This window comes from Cydia pomonella, chromosome 5 (genome assembly GCF_033807575.1).
Source record: "Cydia pomonella isolate Wapato2018A chromosome 5, ilCydPomo1, whole genome shotgun sequence".
Classification (NCBI taxonomy): Eukaryota; Metazoa; Arthropoda; class Insecta; order Lepidoptera; family Tortricidae; genus Cydia; species Cydia pomonella.
Genome location: NC_084707.1, coordinates 817,697 through 840,245, shown reverse-complemented (window position 1 = coordinate 840,245; position 22,549 = coordinate 817,697). Strand labels below are relative to the sequence as shown.

The 22,549-nt window shown below is 40.9% G+C and overlaps 2 protein-coding genes across 2 annotated transcripts in view; both read left to right on the top strand.

The window, feature by feature from the left end:
* The window catches only part of LOC133518387 (neuroligin-1-like), a 327,316-nt gene that overhangs the window by 247,708 nt on the left and 57,059 nt on the right, over window positions 1-22,549 (top strand). Inside the window, exons 3-10 of the mRNA XM_061852061.1 lie at window positions 10,923-11,115; window positions 13,711-13,829; window positions 18,069-18,221; window positions 18,740-18,934; window positions 19,371-19,506; window positions 20,332-20,577; window positions 20,964-21,225; window positions 22,235-22,469. Of these exons, the coding sequence (XP_061708045.1) occupies window positions 10,923-11,115; window positions 13,711-13,829; window positions 18,069-18,221; window positions 18,740-18,934; window positions 19,371-19,506; window positions 20,332-20,577; window positions 20,964-21,225; window positions 22,235-22,469 (1,539 nt within the window). The remainder of the gene's footprint in view (window positions 1-10,922; window positions 11,116-13,710; window positions 13,830-18,068; window positions 18,222-18,739; window positions 18,935-19,370; window positions 19,507-20,331; window positions 20,578-20,963; window positions 21,226-22,234; window positions 22,470-22,549) is intronic.
* LOC133518394 (uncharacterized) lies at window positions 3,641-8,125 on the top strand. The gene is made up of 2 exons (XM_061852070.1): window positions 3,641-4,629; window positions 7,982-8,125. Exons 1-2 carry the CDS (start codon window positions 3,812-3,814, stop codon window positions 7,992-7,994), a joined length of 831 nt encoding a protein of 276 aa, XP_061708054.1. The 5' UTR covers window positions 3,641-3,811; the 3' UTR covers window positions 7,995-8,125.

The window sequence follows — 22,549 nt, the reverse complement described above, 5'->3', positions numbered from 1 at the left end:
TGTTCCTGAGTCACGGGTATTTTCTATGTATTTAAGTATTTTATAAATATTTATATATTATATATATCGTTGTCTAAGTACCCTCAACACAAGCCTTATTGAGCTTACTGTGGGACTTAGTCAATTTGTGTAATAATGTCCTATAATATTTATTTATTTATATCGGAATTCCGGAACTAATAACGGTATTGAAGATGACCATTTAAAAATCTATTTACTTTTTCACTAACATTCCGTCAATTTAGTAAATATAATTTACACGTATACAATTTAACAACATAATATATTTATACATTTTCCGTATCTGCAACAGTCGTTCATAATTTCATTATTTTTAATAAATGGAATTGGTACATAAAAGGATATTTATTTATACAAGGAATTCCAACAGCTATAAAAAATACATTAAACTTTTTAGATAGTAGTACAGAGCCAATTACAGGAACTCGCAAATAGAAACTGTATATATAATTACAAAATACACACTAGATACAAAAGCACATGTGACACAAGACATTACAATATGAAATATATCAAGGTTACAATTAATAAAAAAAGAGAGACCAAGAAACAGATATGCGCAATAAGCAAGAACACTTATAATTTATGAAATTACACTAAGATAAACAACTTATATTCGCATTTAGATGAACAACATGGACCGGGCTCAAATACATTAAAGTTACAGATCACATTCCATAGCATATTGTCGGGGATAGTGCAATACCGCGTAACTAACAAAGTCGTAATTCTAAATTCAAACAATGTACAAGGTAATTGGACCTTACTGCATTTGTTAGTTACGGGGTATTGCACTATCCCCGACGATATCACATATAAATTTGATTGACATGATTAAAATTTTAGTTATAATTATACATGTATACTTTAACACTTTTCATTAACATCATCCACCTGAGATCACTCATTAAGATTTAATTTCATGAATGTAATTTAGTTTGATTGTATGGCGGCGTCTAGGTTCATGTGATATTTAATGCGTGGCGTTTACCTAAATATACAACCATTTACAAAGTCATATTTCCTGAGATTTCCGAGTAATCCGTACCTGAAGAGTCCCTGGCAAGCTCGGCCGAGTTTCACCTTCCCATACAAACGGAATTTCGTTCTTATATTAAAACTAGGTGTTGGATTGTAATGAAACTTTGCACGTACAATGATATGAGGTATATCTAGGGCTGAATTTAGTTTATATTGCCTTATAAAACAAACGAAATAGAGCAAAAACAAGTTATGTACATATGAGAATCTTAAATTTGCTGTATTTTTTTAACTATGATATCTGAGGCTGCATTAAATTAATTACAGCCCTTGCTGCGTACCACGTAACGCAGCTGGCCAACTTTATTGTCACGCGTGCAATAGAGTATTTAAGAGCAAGTTCGGCCTGGCCAGCCACATTAGGGCTCATGCTAGACAACGTCCATAATATGTTTATTTGGGGTCGCCGTCATCGAAAACGATGAGGAGGACTATATTGGTATACACGGTGCTTACGAGGAACCCGAAAGATTCTAACCACGTACTTCTGAGGCCAAAAGAAGGAAAATTTTTTACATGTTTCACTAAATTTCGCCAAAAAGCCATTTTCTTTTTAATTTTGAATGTATTTGTACATAAAAAGTTAATGTTATGGTAAAACTGGCACTGAAAATATTTTTTTACGATTTTTTTTTGTAAAAACTAGTTCTTGGAAAGGTTACTTGTCATTTTTTGACATCTATCAACAAGGATATTTAGACTACGCCCTATAATGGCATCATCGCGATCAAAAAGGCGTTTTGCACTAAGTTACGATAAGAAGATGTTTTTTTTACATTGATATTAACTCTGAAACTAGGCGAAATCCAGAAAAGTTTATATGACATTTTAGTCTCTAAATGTGATCAGTAACACACTGTCAAAATCTTTTGGGTTCCTCGTGAGCACCGTGTATATTATCCTATTGTAAGTACAAAGTTTCAGAGCAATCTAACAAGTCGTTATAAAATGAGAGCGTAACTGCGTTTGTATGGAGAACTGAGCTTGCTTAACCTTAATTATTTTACAAAATTTGGGCTTATTTTAAGGTCAACTAATTTCAAATACAATTTCGACATTAATTGTTAAATTTGAAGCGAGATATCTTGAATCGGAGTGATTATATTTGGAAGAGAACATTTAGCTGAGTAATTTAATTTTAGCTCCATTTCGTTGGGTTTTAATCCTTATGGTGAGGTTTTAACCATTTCAGGGCTAAGTCGCAGTAAAGATAAGGTTTAGGGTAACTGCGAGTTTATTTTAATGAACATTAGTTGGGAGGAAACACAGATTGTCTACTTATTAGATACAGTACGCAAGGTGTCATTAGTATCCTTACCACGAGTTTGACAGTTGACACAGGCATATTCAATAACAGTTTTGAATGATTCACGGTTAGTTTCACTAGACTTAAATCGACCGGGATATAAACCGTGATTACCTTTTATATTGTTTTTATTGAGCTTCCGATATTTCGACGCAATTACATGCACCTTTTTTTTTTTTTTAGTGTTAATCACAATCTAGATTTAGTGTTTTTAGCTATGGCAAAATGTATAGTCTTAGTTTGCAGGAAATAAAAGGCTTTTTTATTTTTATTTTATTTTATTACGTTTTTTTTTTTTTTTATACCACGACGGTGGCAAACAAGCATACGGCCCGCCTGATGGTAAGCAGTCACCGCAGCCTATGGACGCCTGCAACACCAGAGGCATTACATGCGCGTTGCCGACCCTTTAAAAACCTGTACACTCCTTTTTTGAAGAACCCCATACTGTAGCCCCTCGGGAAAACCTCGGCAGGAAGCTCATTCCACAGCCGAAGCGTTCGCGGGAGGAAATTCCTCTTAAACCGCACAGTACGCGACCATTTAGGTTCTAGGGTGTGAGGATGAACACCCTGCCGACGGCGAGCGGTGCGGTGATAGAAAGCGGCCGTTGGCATCATGTCAAACAATTCTTCAGAGCACAGCCCATTGTACAAGCGGTAGAACACACACAAGGAGGCAAAGTCTCTCCTTAGACTTAAAGGTTCAATACCGCTTGTGAGTTTGGGATCGTCGACGATTCGTACAGCGCGCCTTTGGACTGAGTCGAATGGTCCAAGCTGGCATGCAGGTGCTCCTGCCCAAAGGTGACAGCAATACTCCATATGGGGTCTGACTTGCGATTTATAAAGCAGCAGTCTTTGCCCCGGAGTAAAGTATCGCCTCGCTTTATTGAGCACACCCAGTTTTTTGGATGCCAGCGCAGCCTTTCCTTCCAGGTGGCTACGGAATTGGACGTCACTGGAAATGTCGACACCGAGGATCCCAATACTCCCTGATATGGTAAGGACTGAGCCTTGGAACTGTGGGACCACAGTAAATGGGGTTTTCTTAGCGGTAAACGCGCAAACTTGTGTCTTGGTGGGGTTGAATCGGACTAGATTGTCCAGACCCCACACCGAAACTCTGGATAGAGTGCTCTCAATGTCCGACACAAGCTTTTCACGACTCTCCAGCACCACAGAACGAGGGATATTGGCACGGCCTGTGTAATAGGCATCCCCAGTACTGTCGTCCGCATAGCAATGAATGTCGTCGTTAGACAACATGTGTAGTATATGCATGCAAACCGACGCGGGCGCGGTGTCGCTCCCCGCGCCCCCTTTTGTATCCACCAGTAATAAACGGACCGTCGACTGAACTGCTGTGTTTCCTTTACGCTCACATCTACCTCACTGGCGACGAATCTACCCGCGCGTGGAAAAAAAAAAACAACCATTTATTATGGCTTGTATCGGAAGTCTTACAGTTTTTGACCATAATTCTCAAGAGTGGAAGATATTTCTTGGAAGGCTGCAGCAGTATATTATTTTAAATTCAGTTGAGGATGCCAAGAAGGCCCCGTTATTACTCACTCATCTATCGGATGAGACTTACCGTCTGGCTACGGATCTCGTGCATCCGATGAAAGTAGAGGAGGTTGCGTTTGACGCTTTAGTCGAAGTGCTGAACAAGCATTTTTCGCCGAAAAGGTGTACCTTCGCCGACAGGGAGAAGTTTTCCGAGGCGAGAAGGACAACGGGAGAAAGTGTCGAGGGATGGGCGGCGCGAGTGCGCGGACTAGCCGTGCACTGCGAGTTCGGCAGTGCATTGGACATGCTCCTAGTCAATCGTTTTGTGCTAGGCATGAACGTAGGCCGCGAACGTGATCGCTTATTCGAGCAGGACGCTACCACGCTTTCGTTTGCGAAGGCTTTGGAAGTAGCACAGCAGGCGGCGAGTGCGCGCCATGCCCGAGCGACCGCCACGGAGTCAACGGCGGCGGCGCTCGTGAAGGAGGAACCGGTGTACCGGGTGAGCGGGACAAAGCCCGCCACCGACCGCGGACGAGAGGTTCGCAAGTGCACCGTGTGCGGCATGAAAAATCATGATGCGGAGCAGTGCAAGTATAAAGGTTACAAATGTCAAAAGTGCGGTTTAGTTGGACATTTGAAAAAAGTGTGTAAGGGCAAGTTGTCGCGAATCAATAATATAGTGCAGCAAAATACTGACACTTCGGATGAGGCATCGTGCTGTGTGGAGTGCCAAAACTATAGATTAAGGTACGTTTCAATAAAACCTATTGAAGTTGAGGTCAAGTTAGGCGATAATCTTGTCACTATGGAACTAGATTCCGGTTCGGGTACCTGCGTCATATCAGACTCTTTATATTATGATAAGTTTCATAAATACAAATTATTGCCTTGTAATGTCCGTATGTGCTTTTATAACGGTCATAAAATCGCACCCTTAGGAGTGTTTGATATTGAAGCTACTTTTAACAATAGCACCAAGTGCATCAGCATTTTTGTTGTCAAAGATGGGGGTCCCGGTTTATTGGGCCGCGATTTTATGGCCGCCTTTGATATATATTTCACTGCGAGAATAAATAAAATAAGTGAAGATAAGGATGTTGATCTTTTGTTAGAGCAATACCCTAACCTGTGGCGTGACGAGCTAGGTGCATTTAATAAGTTTAAAGTCACTTTAATATTAAATAATAAAGCTAGCCCCAAATTTTTTAAGCCACGACCAATACCCTTTGCCCTTAAAGGAAAAGTAGAAGCTGAACTAGATAGATTGGTAGGTTTAGGTATTTTAGTACCCGTCAACCATTCCTTATACGCCACTCCAATTGTACCAGTGCTTAAAGAGAACGGTAAAGTAAGAATCGCGGGGGATTTTTCAGTTACCCTGAATAAGGACTTAGTGATTGACAAGTATCCGCTTCCGCGTATAGAGGAAGTATTCGCAAAGCTGGGCGGCGGCGAGCACTATAGTAAAATAGATTTGAAGAACGCATACAATCAATTTGTTTTAAGCGATGCGTCCCAGGAGCTCACCACAATAAACACGCCGAAGGGGTTATTTAAGTATACTCGTCTCGTATATGGCTTAGCGAATGCCCCGGCTATTTTTCAAAAAGCCATGGAGACGTTGCTTGCCGGCATAGAGGGTGTAAGTTGCTGGCTGGACGACATATGTGTTACAGGTCCCAACAAAGTTGTCCACCTTAGCAGGTTACGGGAAGTACTGAGTAGGCTTGACAAAGCGGGTCTCCGTCTGCAGAAAGAAAAGTGTGAGTTTTTCAAAAATAGTGTTACTTATTTAGGTTACACGATAAGTAAAGAAGGGCTTCAATCCAGCGCGCAAAAGGTAAAAGCAGTAATTAATGCACCGGAACCTAAAAATATAACGGAGGTTAAACGTTTTTTAGGCATGGTTAACTATTACAGGAATTTCATTCCAAACGCGTCTAGTGTGTTAAGTCCGCTGCATGAATTACTACGGTCGGGAGCAGAGTGGGAGTGGGGCGAGCGGCAACGCCGCGCCGTGCGACAGGTGCAGCGCGAGCTGGCCTCAGAGCGCGCGCTCGCGCACTTCGACCCCGAAGCTCAGCTGGTTCTAGCGGCTGACGCTGGCCCCGCCGGCCTTGGCGCAGTTCTGTCGACTCGTGATGCTGAGGGTCTGGAGCGGCCGCTTGCATTTACTTCCAGGTCACTAACAAGTAGTGAACGCAATTACAGCCAAATAGAGAAAGAAGCGACGGCAATTATATTTGCGGTAAAAAAGTTTCATCAATATCTGTACGGTCGTAGTGAGCCGTTCATTCTAAAAACTGATCATCGACCGCTCCTATCGATTTTTAACAATAAAACTGGTATTTCTATTACAACCGCCTTAAGATTACAAAGATATGCCATTATTTTGTCCGCGTACAACTACGTCGTACAATACATCTCCAGTGAAAATAATTTAGTTGCAGATTATTTTTCCCGCGCTCCCTTATCAGAGACTTATTGTGATAGCGATAACCAGTTTGATACTTTTAACTCCCTGCATTTTATGAATGCAATATCACCGGCGGTAACGTGCGACGAAATAATTCAAGCCACAGGAAACGATACCGTATTAAAGACGGTTATAAAGTACATGCATAATGGTTGGCCGCGTAAAATAGTATGCGATCAAATTAGACCTTATTTCCTATGCAAATCGGACCTACAACTGGAAGGTGGGATCTTATTACGGGGACATAGGGTCGTCATTCCAATGATACTTAGGGAGCGCATGTTGAAAGAACTCCATAGTACGCATCTAGGTATCGTTAAAATGAAGAGTAATGCTCGAACTCGGATGTGGTGGCCGGGGATCGACGCGGATATCGAGCGCTGTATCGGCGCGTGCGCCACCTGCATTTCGTTACGCGCCAAACCGCCGCGCGAGGCGCCAGCGAGCTGGCCGCGGCCGTCTGGAGTTTGGAACCGTGTTCATTTTGATTACATGACGGTGGGGCAACGGGTATATCTGGTCGTGGTCGATGCGTTTAGCAAGTGGCTAGATTGTTTACATATGAATAATGGTACCTCTACGCAAGCACTTATTTCTAAGTTGACAAATTTATTTTCGTATTTCGGTATACCGAATGTATTAGTTTCAGACAATGATGTCAAGATAAATTGCGCCGAGTTTAGACTTTTTTGTTCTAACAATGGAATTAAGTACATGAATTCTCCTGTATACCATCCAAATAGTAATGGTCAGGCGGAGAATACAGTAAAAAACTGCAAACGTATGATTAAATGTATTTTGAATGAGAATATGTCTCACCAAAAAATGATTGACGCCTTGTATGAGTATTTGTTTACTTACAGAAATACCGCGCACTGTACTACAGGAACGACCCCCGCCGAACTAATGTTTGGAAGAAATTTGAGGTCGCGTCTTGATTTAATTTTACCTCATGCTAATAATAATAAGCACGCGCAAACACCTGCGCCGGAACATCGTCGTTGTTTCGACTTAGGGGACAAAGTTTGGGTTCGGTGGTACAGTGCTCGAAAAGAAAGTTGGCAGTTAGGTGTCATAAAGGAAAGGGTTGGCAATAAAATGTTTAAAATATTTATGTATAAATATAATTCTTATTGTGTACGCCACATAGACCAATTGTTAAAGTATAAAGGTCCTAATGATAGTATCACTACTATGAGTGATTTAGAGGACCTGGATACACCTACCCAATTGCCTTCACTTCCCAGCCCGCTAGTGTCTGAACCCTCAATGAATTGTTCAAGTTTACCCGAAGGATCTCTTATTAATAAGGATAATGGGTCTGGTGAGTTAGCCTCCGAGGTGACTCGGGAGACACGCGCGGAGGAGGAAATGTGGGCAGATTGCGTTGGTGACGGAGGCTCCCCGCCGGCCTCCCCGAGCGGCTCCGCGCCGGGGACGCCGGTGCAGCTGCCGAGCGCGGTCGACGCACCTGTGCAAGAGACCGCTGAGTCAACCGCTCTCGCAGAGTCCTCATCAAGACGTCTGCTGCGTCCAAGAAAAGACATTAACTATAAAGTTTAGGAGTAGGAAAATAATATGCCTACTTATTATTATTAATATTAATTATTTGTTTGTTACTAGGTTTCAAGATTAGTGTGGGAGAAATGTAGTATATGCATGCAAACCGACGCGGGCGCGGTGTCGCTCCCCGCGCCCCCTTTTGTATCCACCAGTAATAAACGGACCGTCGACTGAACTGCTGTGTTTCCTTTACGCTCACATCTACCTCAACATGTCATTGATGTGCAGCAAAAACAGCGTTGGGGATAGCACAGAACCTTGCGGAACGCCAGCGTTAATGTCCATGCTATCGGAGCAGCTTCCGTCTACTACGGCTCGTATGCGTCTGCCGGACAAAAAGCTAGCGATCCATTTGCATAGTCCCTCCGGCAGTCCATAAGATGGTAACTTCGATAGGAGACCCCTATGCCAGACCCGATCGAACGCCTTCGCTATATCTAGGCTAACTGCCAATGCCTCACCTTGACTCTCAATGGCCGAAGCCCAGCGGTGTGTGAGATACACTAGAAGATCACCAGTCGAGCGACCGTGGCGGAAACCATACTGGCGGTCGCTGATCAGGTCGTGTTCTTCTAGGTATCTCAGGAGCTTTGCGTTAATTATACGCTCCATGACCTTTGAGAGAAGAGAGGTAATAGCGATAGGCCTGTAATTCGATGGGTCCGATCTGTCGCCCTTTTTAGGCACAGGGTGCACAAGGGCCGTCTTCCACGAAGATGGAACATGCCGTTTCTTGCTAGAGAGTGTGAAAAGGCGCGCCAACACGGGACACAACTCAGGAGCACACTGCTTAAGTACAATCGCTGGTATGCCGTCTGGCCCGCTCGACTTATGAACGTCCAGCGACAGCAACTCCCGCCGAATATCCCTCTGCGTGAATGAGATCTCTGGCATGGAGTATACGCACCGCGGGATGGTGGGCGGCACGGCGCTACCGTCGTCGCTCAGGCTCGAGTTTGAGGCAAAGAGAGTACCAAGAAGATCGGCTTTCTCCTTTGCACTATGGGCCAGATCACCATCAGCTTTCCGCAGTGGTGGTAAGGACGACTGACAAAAATTTCCCTCGGCAGCTTTGGCAAGCGACCAGAACGCGCGACTCCCAGTGGGGTAGCCCGCTAGTTTCTCACCAATTCTGCCGACGAAATCGTATTTAGCCCTGGCAATGGCTCTCTTACTGGACCTCGAGGCAGCGTTTAATTTGCGTTTCACATCAGAAACGTTCGGATCCTTATTAGCTACGGCCTTGGTCCAAGCCCTGTAAGCGGCTTGCTTGCGAACTGTAGCTTCTTTACAGGGCCGATTAAACCAAGGACGTCTCTTCGCTCCCGCAGCTATTACTGAGTTGGGAATGAAACAATCCATTCCCATCAGTATTGTCTCGGCGACATTGGCTGCGCAGGAGTCAGGATCTTCTGATGTGAAACAGAGCTGCCTCCACGGGTACGACGCGTAGAATTCACGCAATCCATCCCAATCTGCTGACTTATACTGCCACACGCGTCATCTTGTTCGCGGGTAACTGGAGATAGCGGGCGGGTACCGTGAACAAGGTGCATGTAACTGCGTCGCAATATCGGAAGCTCAATAATAACAATATAAAAGGTAATCACGGTTTATATCCCGGTCGATTTAAGTCTAATGACAGACATATTCGCTAGCGACTGCTTAAAATAACTCAGAATGTATCTCACTCATACTTATTCAGTGAAAACATTTGTAAAATGACGACGCCGTTTGAAAACGGCGGATTCTTACAATTTTCCTGCGACATATGGACAAAAAATGTACACTGATAAATAAACATTCGGTCAAGACAGACATAAGGGATAAGAGGTTAACAAGGTATTCATCTAATATTTAACAAATATTTATGAATTTTGGCAAGAACTCTTATAAATATGACACTGGTCAGGGCAAATACAATGGTGTAGTAGATATTAAGAACGTGCCTGCTCTTTTCAATTCTATAGAACGCAATATGACCATTTGAGTACATAATTACATATATTGATTGTGTAGGATAGCATTTTACAAGTAATTGCCTATTCATGATAACCATGAAGAGTTTACGGAGTCTAAAATTGACAGTCCGTGTGTGAAAAGGCTTGCCCCAACTTAAATAAGAATAATATACTAATGAGCAATGAAAATCAATTCTTATGGATAACTAAATACAAAGTTACTCGTTTTAATCGCTTTTAAGTGTAATATAGCTCGTTCGTAGATTAGAATTAATTTCGCAAAGTATTATGCATGAGAACGTTGTAGGCGCGTCTTGTATATACTTTGGGAAAGATATGTAAATAAATTCAGGAAGTTTACGGACAGCGGTGTGAAGGAACTGAAATGTATACGGTAGAGTTTATTATTTTACTTATTCGTCACAAAATGTTACAGAATTAGAAGAATATGACAAACAAATATTCCATAAAACACACACAAGTCAATGTATTTACTTCGGAATGGTGTCAATGTGATACCATGAATGAATTCAGCAAAACGATACCAAACACGGCCGGGCAGCTTCACTGGTGTAAATATCAAGATAAAATTGAGAGCTCTAAATAAACTTTCAAGAGGATATCTCAAAACTGTACAAGATACCGAAAAAATTGACTTAATAAAACTTGTAAAAAATTTAATCAAGTTTCATTATGTAAAAGTGGTCATGTCGCTAAGACGCATAGTTTACGAGATATAATCGACAAACCGAAAAATGGCAGCTGCAAACCCCCCTCACCCCCTAGGCTTAAGGGTTACGGTCGGGGACTTTTGATATGTTCACCTTCCAACTAGTCCAAACAAAGTTATGAAGTCAAAAATTGTGTTCCAAGCATTTCCCTCTATAACATTTTTTGAGCATTAATTGCCTGGCCTATCACATATATGTACTATGGTAATACAGATATGCACTGTGTCTGCAATGTGTGAGATAAGGAAAAGGGAGTAAAATGTAGTTTTTATTTAGTACCTAAGGGGATTAACAGTACCTTTGTTCCAGGCGCCATCCGCGGCATCATCGTGGAGCCTGCCTCGCGGCGCCTGGAGCCCGTGGAAGTGTTCCGTGGGGTGCCATACGCGGGGGCACCACTACGAATGGCTCCCCCGCCGCTGGCGCCCGCCTGGCCTGGCACCCGGCTCGCCGACGCTTTCGCGCCCGTCTGTCCGCAGCGCGCGCCCGACATATCCAACAAGTACGTCAGTTACTCATCAGACCGTTCATAAGTTACTCTTGGCCACTCACGTGGTTACTCACATAGTCACTCATTCTTTCATTCACTGTCCAATCTGACAGTCACTCGATTGGCCACTCAACGGTTACTTTTTTCATCCCGTCACTCACTCATCGAGTTACTCATTGGTCACTCACCCCCTTGGTCACTCACCAAGACATTGACTAAGTGACTCGCAAACTCACAGGATAAGTCCAGGGGACGGGGTTGGGCACCACGGGTATAAAAAACTAATCTTTGATATAGGTTGCTTTCATGCTACAAACGCCCTTTTTTAGAATGTTTTTAAAGTGAAGATGAAATGTGATAAGCGATAACGCTACGCTTTTAAACATGAAAAGCAATCCCACTAAGTTCCCCACATTTGTCCCAATCGTCCAATAAATTAGGAAAACCACGGAAAATGCCCATGAATAGGCTATTCCAAAGTTACAAGAACATATTAAATCATGCCAACTTTCGCGACGCATGGTCCGCAACATGGTGTGCCCCCAGGCCTATTCTGTTTAAAAAAAATTATACGGTTTGCCTCTTTCTTTGATACGAGCTTGACTGTGAGCACCAATCAGCGTTAACGGCGTTAGGAGTCATCTTATATGGCATTTCGCTCGCACTTATTGACGCGCGTGAGATGCGATGACATGGCTCAAGAAGCCGTTCGGATGGCATTACTGTGGCGGCATTAGTGCTGCGGCACATACGTACATACATACAAACATAGATATAATCACGCCTATTTCCCGGAGGGGTAGGCAGATACCACGGATTTCCACTTGCTACGATTCTGACATACCAGAGTGAAAGAAGGTTAACAAAGAGAGTGTATAAGGGAGAAGTAGAAGAGGGAGCTGGAAGGGGTAGACCTCGGTGGACTTTCTCTGATCAAATCGGGGAAATTCTGAAGAAAGGCCAGGTCAAGAGTACCTAAAATCGACGAGCGTGTATGAGGAATGTCATGAAAGTGAAGGAAGTGAAAGAGGTATGTCAGGCACATAACATGTCCGCTGTAATTGTCAATTTCCTCGATAAAATGAGTGTCATTCGCCGCCGCAATACCTTCACGATTCCAACGTTCGATGCGCCTTATTTTATGTAAGCAATCGGGAATAATACGCGAAGTTTCACTGCGTAGGGTGCGCCACTACCACAATCTATCACAATCTGAGGTTCTACTGCGAAACAAGAAAATAGAAATTTCGTTATCTAACCTCTCCATCACTCGCATATTCGAGCGATGAAGAATGGAGAGAGAAAGTGCCTACCGGGCCTACCTCTAACTTCCCATTTACTTAGGGCTCGGCCCTTCTAATCATACATAGTCAGGCCGATCGGTCCTGGGTCGTCTCTGGTCATAAGTTTCCATCCTTCATGTCTTTTCGTACAACTGCCATCCAGGTTTCATGTAGTCTACGTTGCCTTGATGCATCAATGTCATATTTTATTATCTGTGAAAGCTTGTCAAAAACAGTTTAAGGCACAGTATGTATAAGTTACTCTATGGTTTACGAAAGGTCCTAGTGCTGCACTCTGGCGGCAGAACATTGCAGTAATACTCCCTATTTATATTGACAGCGCCTATTTCAAGGCCACAGCAACAGTAATGCAGCTGCAGTTGCCATTCAAATGTCAATTTTAAGGTCTCTCAACTCAACGACGTGTCGTATCAGGCTGTCAAATACTGACAAATGGATATTTCTCCACCAATAATGACATGATTATAATGATAGTCCTATCAAAATGAGATGAAAAATAAGGTTTATTCATACAGAATCGGCCACCCTGTTAAAAGTTCTCAACAAACTTGATAACGGTAGTTCTAATAGACTTCAGAAGACGTTGAATTTAATAGGCACGAATGGTTCTTAGGAGTTCTTAATAGTCTATAATAGAAACAGACGGAACTTATTTGTTTGAAGATCGTTTTCGTCGAACAAGAACTGGCTTATTAAAGGGTCTTTTGTGAAGCAAATTAGGTCATTGGAGACAAAAATATTTTTCTTAGAATACATCATGTATTTTATTGAGACAATCTTTAGTTAACGAAGAGGAACTTTTATTATTTTTATTTAAATGTTTGTCTATGGATATTTTTGTAAAAAGAACGTGCAAATAATTGATAGCAAATTTACAATAGGTAAACATATTGAATGGTCATGTACTTAGAAAGCCATATCCCATTCACTGCCACTTACTTAAGCCTTGTAAGTCTGTAAACTACAATCCTAGCACGAGCTCTCTGCTTTTCTGAACGGGAGGCCTCCTTCATCGATTAGGTACTTCAATGTGTGGTCTTGCGCAGCTTCTAACGACTCAATCCAAAATTCTAATTTCATTTAAGCGCAGTGTTGTCCTAGATAGTTGATATTGTTGCGACAACGTTGCACAGTAATGCTGTTGCAATTAAAATGTCACCTTTACGGAGTGGAACCCCTTTTCGAAGGCTGCCATACAGGGCGCTTCCTTGTTCATGTCCATGGTTGCCATTCTAAGACATTAATGCCCAAAAGCCAATTCTTTCTTCCTCTTCATAGTAAAATAGACATTCTCTGTTACCAGGACCGCAGCGCTATCAAAGATGCCGCTAGGCACATACAACGAACTGAAGGCCACGCTGCCGCTGCTAGCCAACCAGAGCGAAGACTGCCTCTACCTCAACATCTATGTGCCCGGTAGCGGTGAGTACATTTAGAATCTCTATTTAATTAATTTTGAGCCGCAAAGACAGTATGGAATATGGAGAGGCCTTAAGAATCGGAAAATTTTACGTGACGAATCTTAGTCATAGAGGATACAAAAGCTTACTGATTCCAATTGGCTTGGTCATCTTGACAAAACGAAGATTAAAAACTTTACTCTTGCAACACTCTTCGAAACTAATTAGTACATATATAAGTAACAATAGGCAAAAAGAAGCTCAGTACCAAGAAATGTGGAGAAGTCTCGTGTCGGAGGTACCTATGGAGTAAGTATATTAAGAAAACCCAAAACATATTTCTTATAGCCCAGATACATCTTGCTTCTATAATGATTACTAAGGCTGTCAGAAGAGAGCTTTATCCCTTTACGGCCGGGAAAAATATTTTGCAAAGATTCATAAAAAATGTATGTGAACCGTTTTCAATTGTTATAAAATACGCGTATAAAATGTTTATAAAAATCCTAGTGTCCTTTATCATAAAAAAAATCGCGTGCACGAAAGTGACGTTCAGGAACTATCTGGAAATGCACGAACGTGCAAATTCATTTAGTTTTGTAAAATAGTATGACTAAAACGCAACATTTTACAGAATAAAGCATACACATGCTGCACATGTACATAGCAAAAGTAATCAGTATTCAATTTAGCATGATTATCACAATTTTCTTTAAGAATCAACATCTTAACGATTAAATAATGATTAAAAACAATAATCAACAATTGTTAAGTACTCTCAATTCAACTACATCCAAAGGAAATGCTTGAAAAATTATTTTGACGTGTAACGAACACGTTGCATTTAATACAACGAGTAATAGCCCTGCTGAAGCAGTCTGAAGCAGTCTGAAATTGGCGGGCTCTTGGAGATTTGGTATCGTCAAATTGTATCATCATCTGAAACATCACTTCTGAGTGATCTGAGTCGTCTCAGACATGCTTCACTACGTCATTTTCTTGGTAGTTTATCCAACATTTCTAAGATTTTGAAGCGAAAATCGAGTAAATCCAGTATTTCGCACCTAGGACGGCCTATGGCATCACAATCAATTTAGTATGCCCTCCATTTCATGCACTCACCAAGCTAATATCCATAAAATGAATATTGATTCATTCACATGTAAAAAAAAGAAAGAATTTAGTTTCAGTGTCCATCTCCTTGTTTAAAAAAAGGTATATCAACGCCTCCCATGGGTTTATTAGTTTATAACTATTTCTGAAGCTGTAACATGCACGTATGACCGAATCTTTATCTCCCATCTCTTGACAACCTTAATGCTGATCGTTCCCGAGCAGTTAGACAGTAGGAAAACATATTTGTTGTCTTTCCTCCTAACTAGTGACACTGGGTCTGTCACCATCAGCAGACTCTCTTTAGGTATATCTCATAGCATTGTCGCCTTTGAATGTTAAACTCGATCTGTCAGGAATTCGATTCACCATTACTCTACCCATGCTGTGTAAACCGCGTTGAGTTCTTCCATAAGTTATATATTTGTAAAGATTATATGATGATATAAACAACTACTTTGGCGTCCTAAAGTAGCTGTTTATATTATCACTTCAAGTTATGTGTAAAATAACAGCTGGATCTAACCCCAGTGACATACCTCATATCAGAGCCAAACTTGGTTTTAGCTACTTTATAACTAAGCACAAATTCTATATTCCACGACCTAACTTAGCGAAGCTCGTCAATCCATCGTATTCGTCGTTGATTCTTTGATTTCGTTTTCAATCCATTCAAAAAGCGAATAAGGGAATTCTTCGAGGTCATCGTATAATTCCTCAATATGTAATATACTCGTATCATTATTGCACAAAATTTCAAGGAATTTTTTGCCTTTTAATGGACGCTTAAAAAAAACACAAACCTAACATTATAAAACGAAAAGTGTTATAAAACTATCAAACATATGACTATCTCTTCTGATTTGATTTTCTGCGCAGAAGCCGGATAGACAAAAACTTGCAAATAGTTATGACCATCGATTTACGGGCTACAGCCGAACCCACAAATTCGTGCACTTTTTTTTTACGAGCATGTAGTTTCCCCTTAATAACTTATTGTTACTCTAATTTGTGCTAAATAAACACACATAACTCTTTTACAGTAATAATTAAGTATTAAATAACAAGTTTGATACCAAAATTATACAAAATTAAGAACTTACGTGTGCCACTACTCCCATCAAAAAATGCCACCATCTTCAAAGCAGTCTCGCGACAGACTGATCCTACAGACCTGCGGTATTTAGTACTGAAACGTGTCGCTAATGTCTGCAGATTCGATCGGAATAGGTCTGAGCTCGAAAAGACAATTTACTTGTGGGCAGGATTTTTTAAAAGTAATTTGCAGGATTATATCGAACCGGTCGTAAAGGGTTATATACTAACTAGGTACTGATATAGCACCCAAGTTATTGTCCAATCTTTTCTTATCTACATTAGACCTCCGGAAGTCTTGTACGAGCATCTTTTATCACTCAGGTATTCTATTTTATTATAGGCGTTCATTATTTTCTTCTAGTGATTTCTGATCACTACATAGCGAAGCAGGCTATCGGCCTGGAAAGAAGGCAAATAATGGATATAATTGTATATAAATCCAGTGTATGTTATTAAACATTAACATAATTTTCTTCAAAATTAAAGAATGATGACTTCAGATGCAAAGTAAAGGGGAAAGATGAATCCCAGTTTTTGACTAAAAATTCTTACTATTGTTTGAAACTTGCATTTATCGTTACTCAAGAAGTTTTTCTGCAAACTTGGAGGTTTTATTACTGACGAACTTGAAACGTACTAAGTAGTCGTACGTTGCGACTTGAAAAGTCGGACTGTTATACTATTAAATGCAATATTTTTAAGACAAAGTTTCGGGAGCTATAAGACAAGTTGTTCTTGGAAAAGAGTGATTTTCTTTTAAAGTCGAGAGCAAGTACTATTTATTCAGTGTCTTTTTATAAAAACTAAATTTAGACAACATAGCAGAAAAGCATTGCTATGTTAAATTTTACATCCATGTCTTTGATAAGTGTATCTATTTTTGCAGCAGTGTAGTCTGCAGTGCCTTTTTATAAAAACTAATTGTAGATAAAATGGCAGTAAAGCATTGCTATGTCAAATGTAATATCCATGACTTTGATAAGTGTATATATTTTTGCAGTAGTGTAATCTGCAGCATTTCTCAGTAATAGTACATTACTATAGAGGTGGGGAAACGAAGGGTTGCAGGCCAAGTAGATATAGACGGCCGAGCGTAGCGAGGTCGAATAGGGATACGCGGCTGGCAACCCCGTTTCTTGCAGAGATTTGTATAGTGCTTTTCTCAAACTTGCAATGAAATAATAACCGTGCGTCGTAGCGCAAAAATAATGAAATTTTTGTTCCCCTTTGAACCCTCGAAATAATATTTAACAAACACAAAAAAGAAAAAAACATAATGGCAGAATTTTGCTTATAGGTTTTTTATGGTTGAATGCCAAGACGTGCCATAATTTGACGTTTAAAAACAAAAGAAGGTTGCCTTACAGGCCTAAGGCTGTATGAAATTCCTTTACATATCATCTTCACTCATCGCGCCTGATATGTAGTATTTCCGGACCTAATTTGAAGTAAGTCATGTCAACATTTCATTATAAGTTTGAGAAAATGTCCATTTTAACCTCCATGTCCTGAGTAATATACATTTCTAGCACCAATACAGTCTGAGAGTCTGCAGCAAAAAACGAAAATCTCGTTCTGCTTCTTGAACGGACGAATATGGAAGAGTGATCTTCGAGGGTATGTCTCTAAGGAGATAAAAAAAATCTATTTTCGTTTTTCCCTGTAGACTATTTGAAATCAACAACGACGAAAACCTCCCTATAGCTAACTTTGCATCAACTTGAACGGAATAAAATGGAGGGAGTGGCATCATTAAATTCATAATAATGAATTTAATTATATAATGAGATTGCCACATATTGTATTCATATCACATATTACTCTATTAATGCTGCCTGCGTGATGGGCAGCCTGCCAAGAGGCCAGGGTTTGTTTTAGGTATATTTTTTTCTAGGTAGGTTTAGTTTTAGTCGTTTTATTTTAGTCATAATTTAATTTTATTCATTTAATGTACTCGTATCCTCTTTTTAATAAATGTAACTATGTTAATGAGGAAATAAAGGTTATCTTACTCTAGGCTGTATTGTTAACCAATATTACATTTTGGCAGGCGCGCGTGGCGTGGAGGCGCCATACGCTGTGGTGGTGTGGGTTGGAGCCCCGTCCCACGAGTGGGGCTCGCCCAACACGCTGGACGGGTCTGTGCTGGCCGCGCGGGCGCATCTACTCGTCGTTACTGTCAACTATAGGATAGGACTATTAGGTAAGTATTCAAGAGTGGAAATAACTAGATGCCATCGCTAAACATTGCTTATGACTTAATAAAATCGTCTAACGTGAAGACTAATAATATCCCCCGAATTGAGGAAATCATACAAAATAAGGATATGATAGAAACTCTACCATCTATTGTGACAAACACAAGTCGACCCACGTACCTATGTAAGGTGTAAGGTCAAGGAACTTTTGAAGGCTTCTAATCTAAGAGAGTGGTTCGCTAAAAATAACTTACATTCAGGGACATTTGCTCGAATATTCAGTTTATCATGAAGAATGTTTTAGCGCACCTTCAGAGTTGTCATGTTAAAAAATTGTGCTTCGAACCTATTTTTTTATACTCGTCGGTGGCAAACAATCATACGGCCCGCCTGATGGTAAGCAGTCTCCGTAGCCTATGGACGCCTGCAAATCCATATGATGAGTTTTCTTTTAATTAGTGACACTGCTCGTTAGAAACAATCATATCTAGTTTAAGCCTTAAGGCCTGGTTCTTCTTTACAGGTTATTTAACTACGGGGTCTTCAGACGAGGTACACCGAGCGGGCGGTGCGGCGTTGCTCGACGTTGCGGCAGCGTTGCAATGGGTCCGGCGGAACGTTGCTGCGTTCGGGGGAGACCCGAAGAGGGTCACGTTAACTGGTCATTCGGCGGGCGCTGCGTTGGCTAATGCATTACTCATGTTACCAGACACTAAGGGTAAGAATGATAGATGTTTGAGGAACCATCAAGTCAATTCTAACGAAGATTGCAGCCGATAGCTCTGGTGTAACCTTTTATTTAGCACGAGTTGGTAATTACTCAATTGCCTTTGTGCTTAACCAAGTAATTTTTTTCTTGAACTCGTGAAGTTACAATTTAAATAATTACACATAATTACTTTCATATATGTAGATAGATTTGAAAGTAACAGATCTTCTGAACGTCAATCCGACAAATAATACATCATTTATACGTTTACTGTCCCAATCTGAATTGTTAACTTTACCGTGACATGGACAGTGAAAGTTTAAGTTTGATTCCAGCCCTGGACATCGGAACCCTTGGTTTTTTTTCTTTTGAATATGCTATCCAAGTTTCATATAAATGGGTCCTTTTATGCAGATCTAGCAAACGATCATTTTGATTGAAACAGGGTTAATATCCCGAGTGCTGCTACTGAGTGGTTCAGCGTTAAGTCCGGCAGCGCTGGCTCCGGACGCATCACTAGCCAGAGAACATACAGCGCAAGCGCTCCGATGTGTTCCTGAGGAGTCCTCTACAGAACACTGGTAAGATTCATGTCTTTCAACTCCCTAAAGTTAGTAACATTCTTATCATCATTATGTATTTATGTGCTGGACCATTGTCGGTGAAGCAATTCCCTGGAACTCTATCCAAAGAATTTACATAAATAGGTTCAACACTTTAATATCCTTAGGGCGTTAATAATTGTTATTCATTATTTTCCTCGCCCGTAAGCAGCGTGTTAAAATCAAATCATTTTAAAAACGCAGACATTTTTTTAAATTTTTATGTTTAATCCACTTTCTAATTACTTATACAAAAATATCCGTCGGATCTGAGTCTTGAGCCGGAAAATACAAAACTAGTTGAACCCGAACTTGATCCGGACTAACAACTGGGTCATCCACCGTTTGAAACAAAACTCGCCACTTATGTGGAGATCAACAGTTTGGGTGTTTATATAATTATTTTATCACGTAAATTAACAGGAAAGGAATACCTTAAACAGAAAATTTAACTTTGGGTAGGCATGTCCACAAGATACACATGCAGCTAATAGCTGAGTGTGACCCATCTCTCGACTAATTGACATGTTAATATTGTTAATTTTGAAGTTTGGAGTATTTAAGGCATTAAAATGTGCGCTGTAGTCCTTCCTTTATAAAAATAAAACACTTTTGCAAATTCTGCTTAAACACAGTAACACTTTTTACCTTAAGTTCATTGGATACCTTGCAATAGATTGCTATTGCAAGATATTGTATGTAATTAGGTTCCCAAAAAGTTGGTTGAGTGCTAAAAATAATTGCACCACCCTAATGTGACTGAAATACAATAAAAAATAAATAGATAAACTATGTTATCTCTAGGCTGGTAACCTGCATCCGCGCTCGTCCCCTCGCTGCGCTCCTAGCAGTCGAGGCCCCACGCGCCCGCTTCCTCGCCGGCTGGGCCCCCTCAGTCCCCTCTAAAGACGGCAACCAGGCACCCACTAGGGCCCTACACGCTAGTGATGCGTTCTTGGACTGCGCGCTGGCGGTGGTGGTGTCGACTACTGAGAGCTATCAGTTTTTTAGTGAAGATGATATAAGGCATGGATTTGAGGAGGATCATAGGTGAGAATTTCTTCTGTGCGATAAAATGTTTCTTACTTCTTAAATACCTTCAAAAGACTTCCTCGCCGGCTGGGCCCCCTCAGTCCCCTCTAAAGACGGCAACCAGGCCCCCACCAGGGCCCTACACGCTAGTGATACGTTCTTGGAGTGAGACCATATATTGGATGCCTGGCCCACTTACCCACTTCTGCTACAGCCTACCACTATAATTTTTTATGAGGTAATCGTATTTTCTTTTGAAATCAAAAATCGTTACTGAAGTTGAGACTAAACAAAATGATACTTTGAAATTAAACTAGTGTTTGCATATTATACGAAGTCAATAGAATGTTTCTGTCCGTAGGTACTATTTATACTCAGCTTTTTGTATGCAATACTTTCCTCAGAAACCGAATCCTCCGCACCTACGTCCGCAACGTCTACCGCTATCATCGCAATGAGATCTTCGCCGCCATCCGTAACGAATACACAGATTGGGAGAAGCCTATACAGCATCCAATCAACATTAGAGACGCTACGTTGGAATCTCTAAGCGATGCCGCAGTTGCTGCTCCGGCGTTAAGGGTAGCACAGTTGCACGCAAGAAGAGGGGCAAGGACATTCTTTGCGCATTTTACGCATCAGAGTAAAGATGCTGAGTATCCACAGGTATCTCTCTAAGTAAACAATGTTTATTACTACCTCTTTTCTTTAAAGTCTACGAATGTATAGATCGTATCATTCATGAAGACTTGTGCCTTGACTCGTAATGTCATGTTATTAAAGGTTAGATTTGACAAATCTGCGCGTCATCGTGGATGACATGAACTATAGTTATGTAAACATCGAAAGTAAAGCTGTGTTAGATCTACGAGTAAGTACTAAGTAATTCTATTAGGTTACCTAGGCTTCCAACATTCAGTATAGGGAGATATGCCCCGACGATTCGAATCCAGTTTCAAAAATAATTTGATCCAAACCACGTCTAAATTAGTAATTCATAAAAATGGTCCCTACCCAATGTCAATTAGAATTTATAATAAACTACCTAATCCCATAAAAAATGAGCTAAATGATAATAAATTCCTAAAAAGTTTAAAGGCATTCATCGTAGACTTCTATTCTACTCTGTAAGCGAATATTTGGATTCTGGAGGTAATGTTTAGTATTTATTCGTGTCGATCGCTCTGTCACTCTTACGACCGGCCGCTAGATACATATATATTAAATAGTGTTATTAGGTTAAGTATTTGATTAGTTTGTAAGTTTATTGCAGTGCCCTTAGCGGGTTGTGTTGAAACATAACATAATAATCATAAGTTCTTTTTGTACACACAAATCAATGATTAAATGAAATGAAAGTAATGAACTATTCAATCTCAGGCATCAGTAGCTATGACCATATCCCTGGAATGGAACAGAAACCCTGTATTTTGAAATTTCAAAATCCTTTGTTTCTGATAAAGTGCATCTCGTCTTCAGTCAGTTATATAGTTCAATCCCACATGTAGATTTCAGCTAACTACAAACCCTTTAATTGGTTTGCCTCATATGCTTAAATTCCAATGAAATGGACTAAATACAAGTGGGCTTTCCGAAATTAAGCTTTTCATCGCATCGCATTAACATATATGTTCAGAGCTTCCCAGGCACAAACTGATTCAACCTTTTCTTCCAGCGCCTTGGCAGCACAAGCAGCGAAACCCTCCCATACTTCCTCGGTCTCCCCCTTGTCGGTGGGATGCCATATTCCCCCCGAAACTACTCCCGGGGAGACGTAGGAGTATCAGAGTCCGCTGTGGCGTTACTGGCGGCTTTTGCAAAGACAGGGGATCCGACGCCGAGTGATCATCATGAGGGGGCAGTGTCCTGGCCGAGATATGAGCTGAATTCGCAGCAGTATTTGAGTATAAGTAAGAACATTTTGAATTTATAGAAAACCCTTCTAAATACCTCGGGCTTGAGGATAGTTTGACTAGATAGAAACCCTTCC

Bases quoted from the DNA above. Each gene is read 5' to 3' on its own strand.
- LOC133518394 (XM_061852070.1), top strand. From the start codon at position 3,812: ATGGCTTGTATCGGAAGTCTTACAGTTTTTGACCATAATTCTCAAGAG.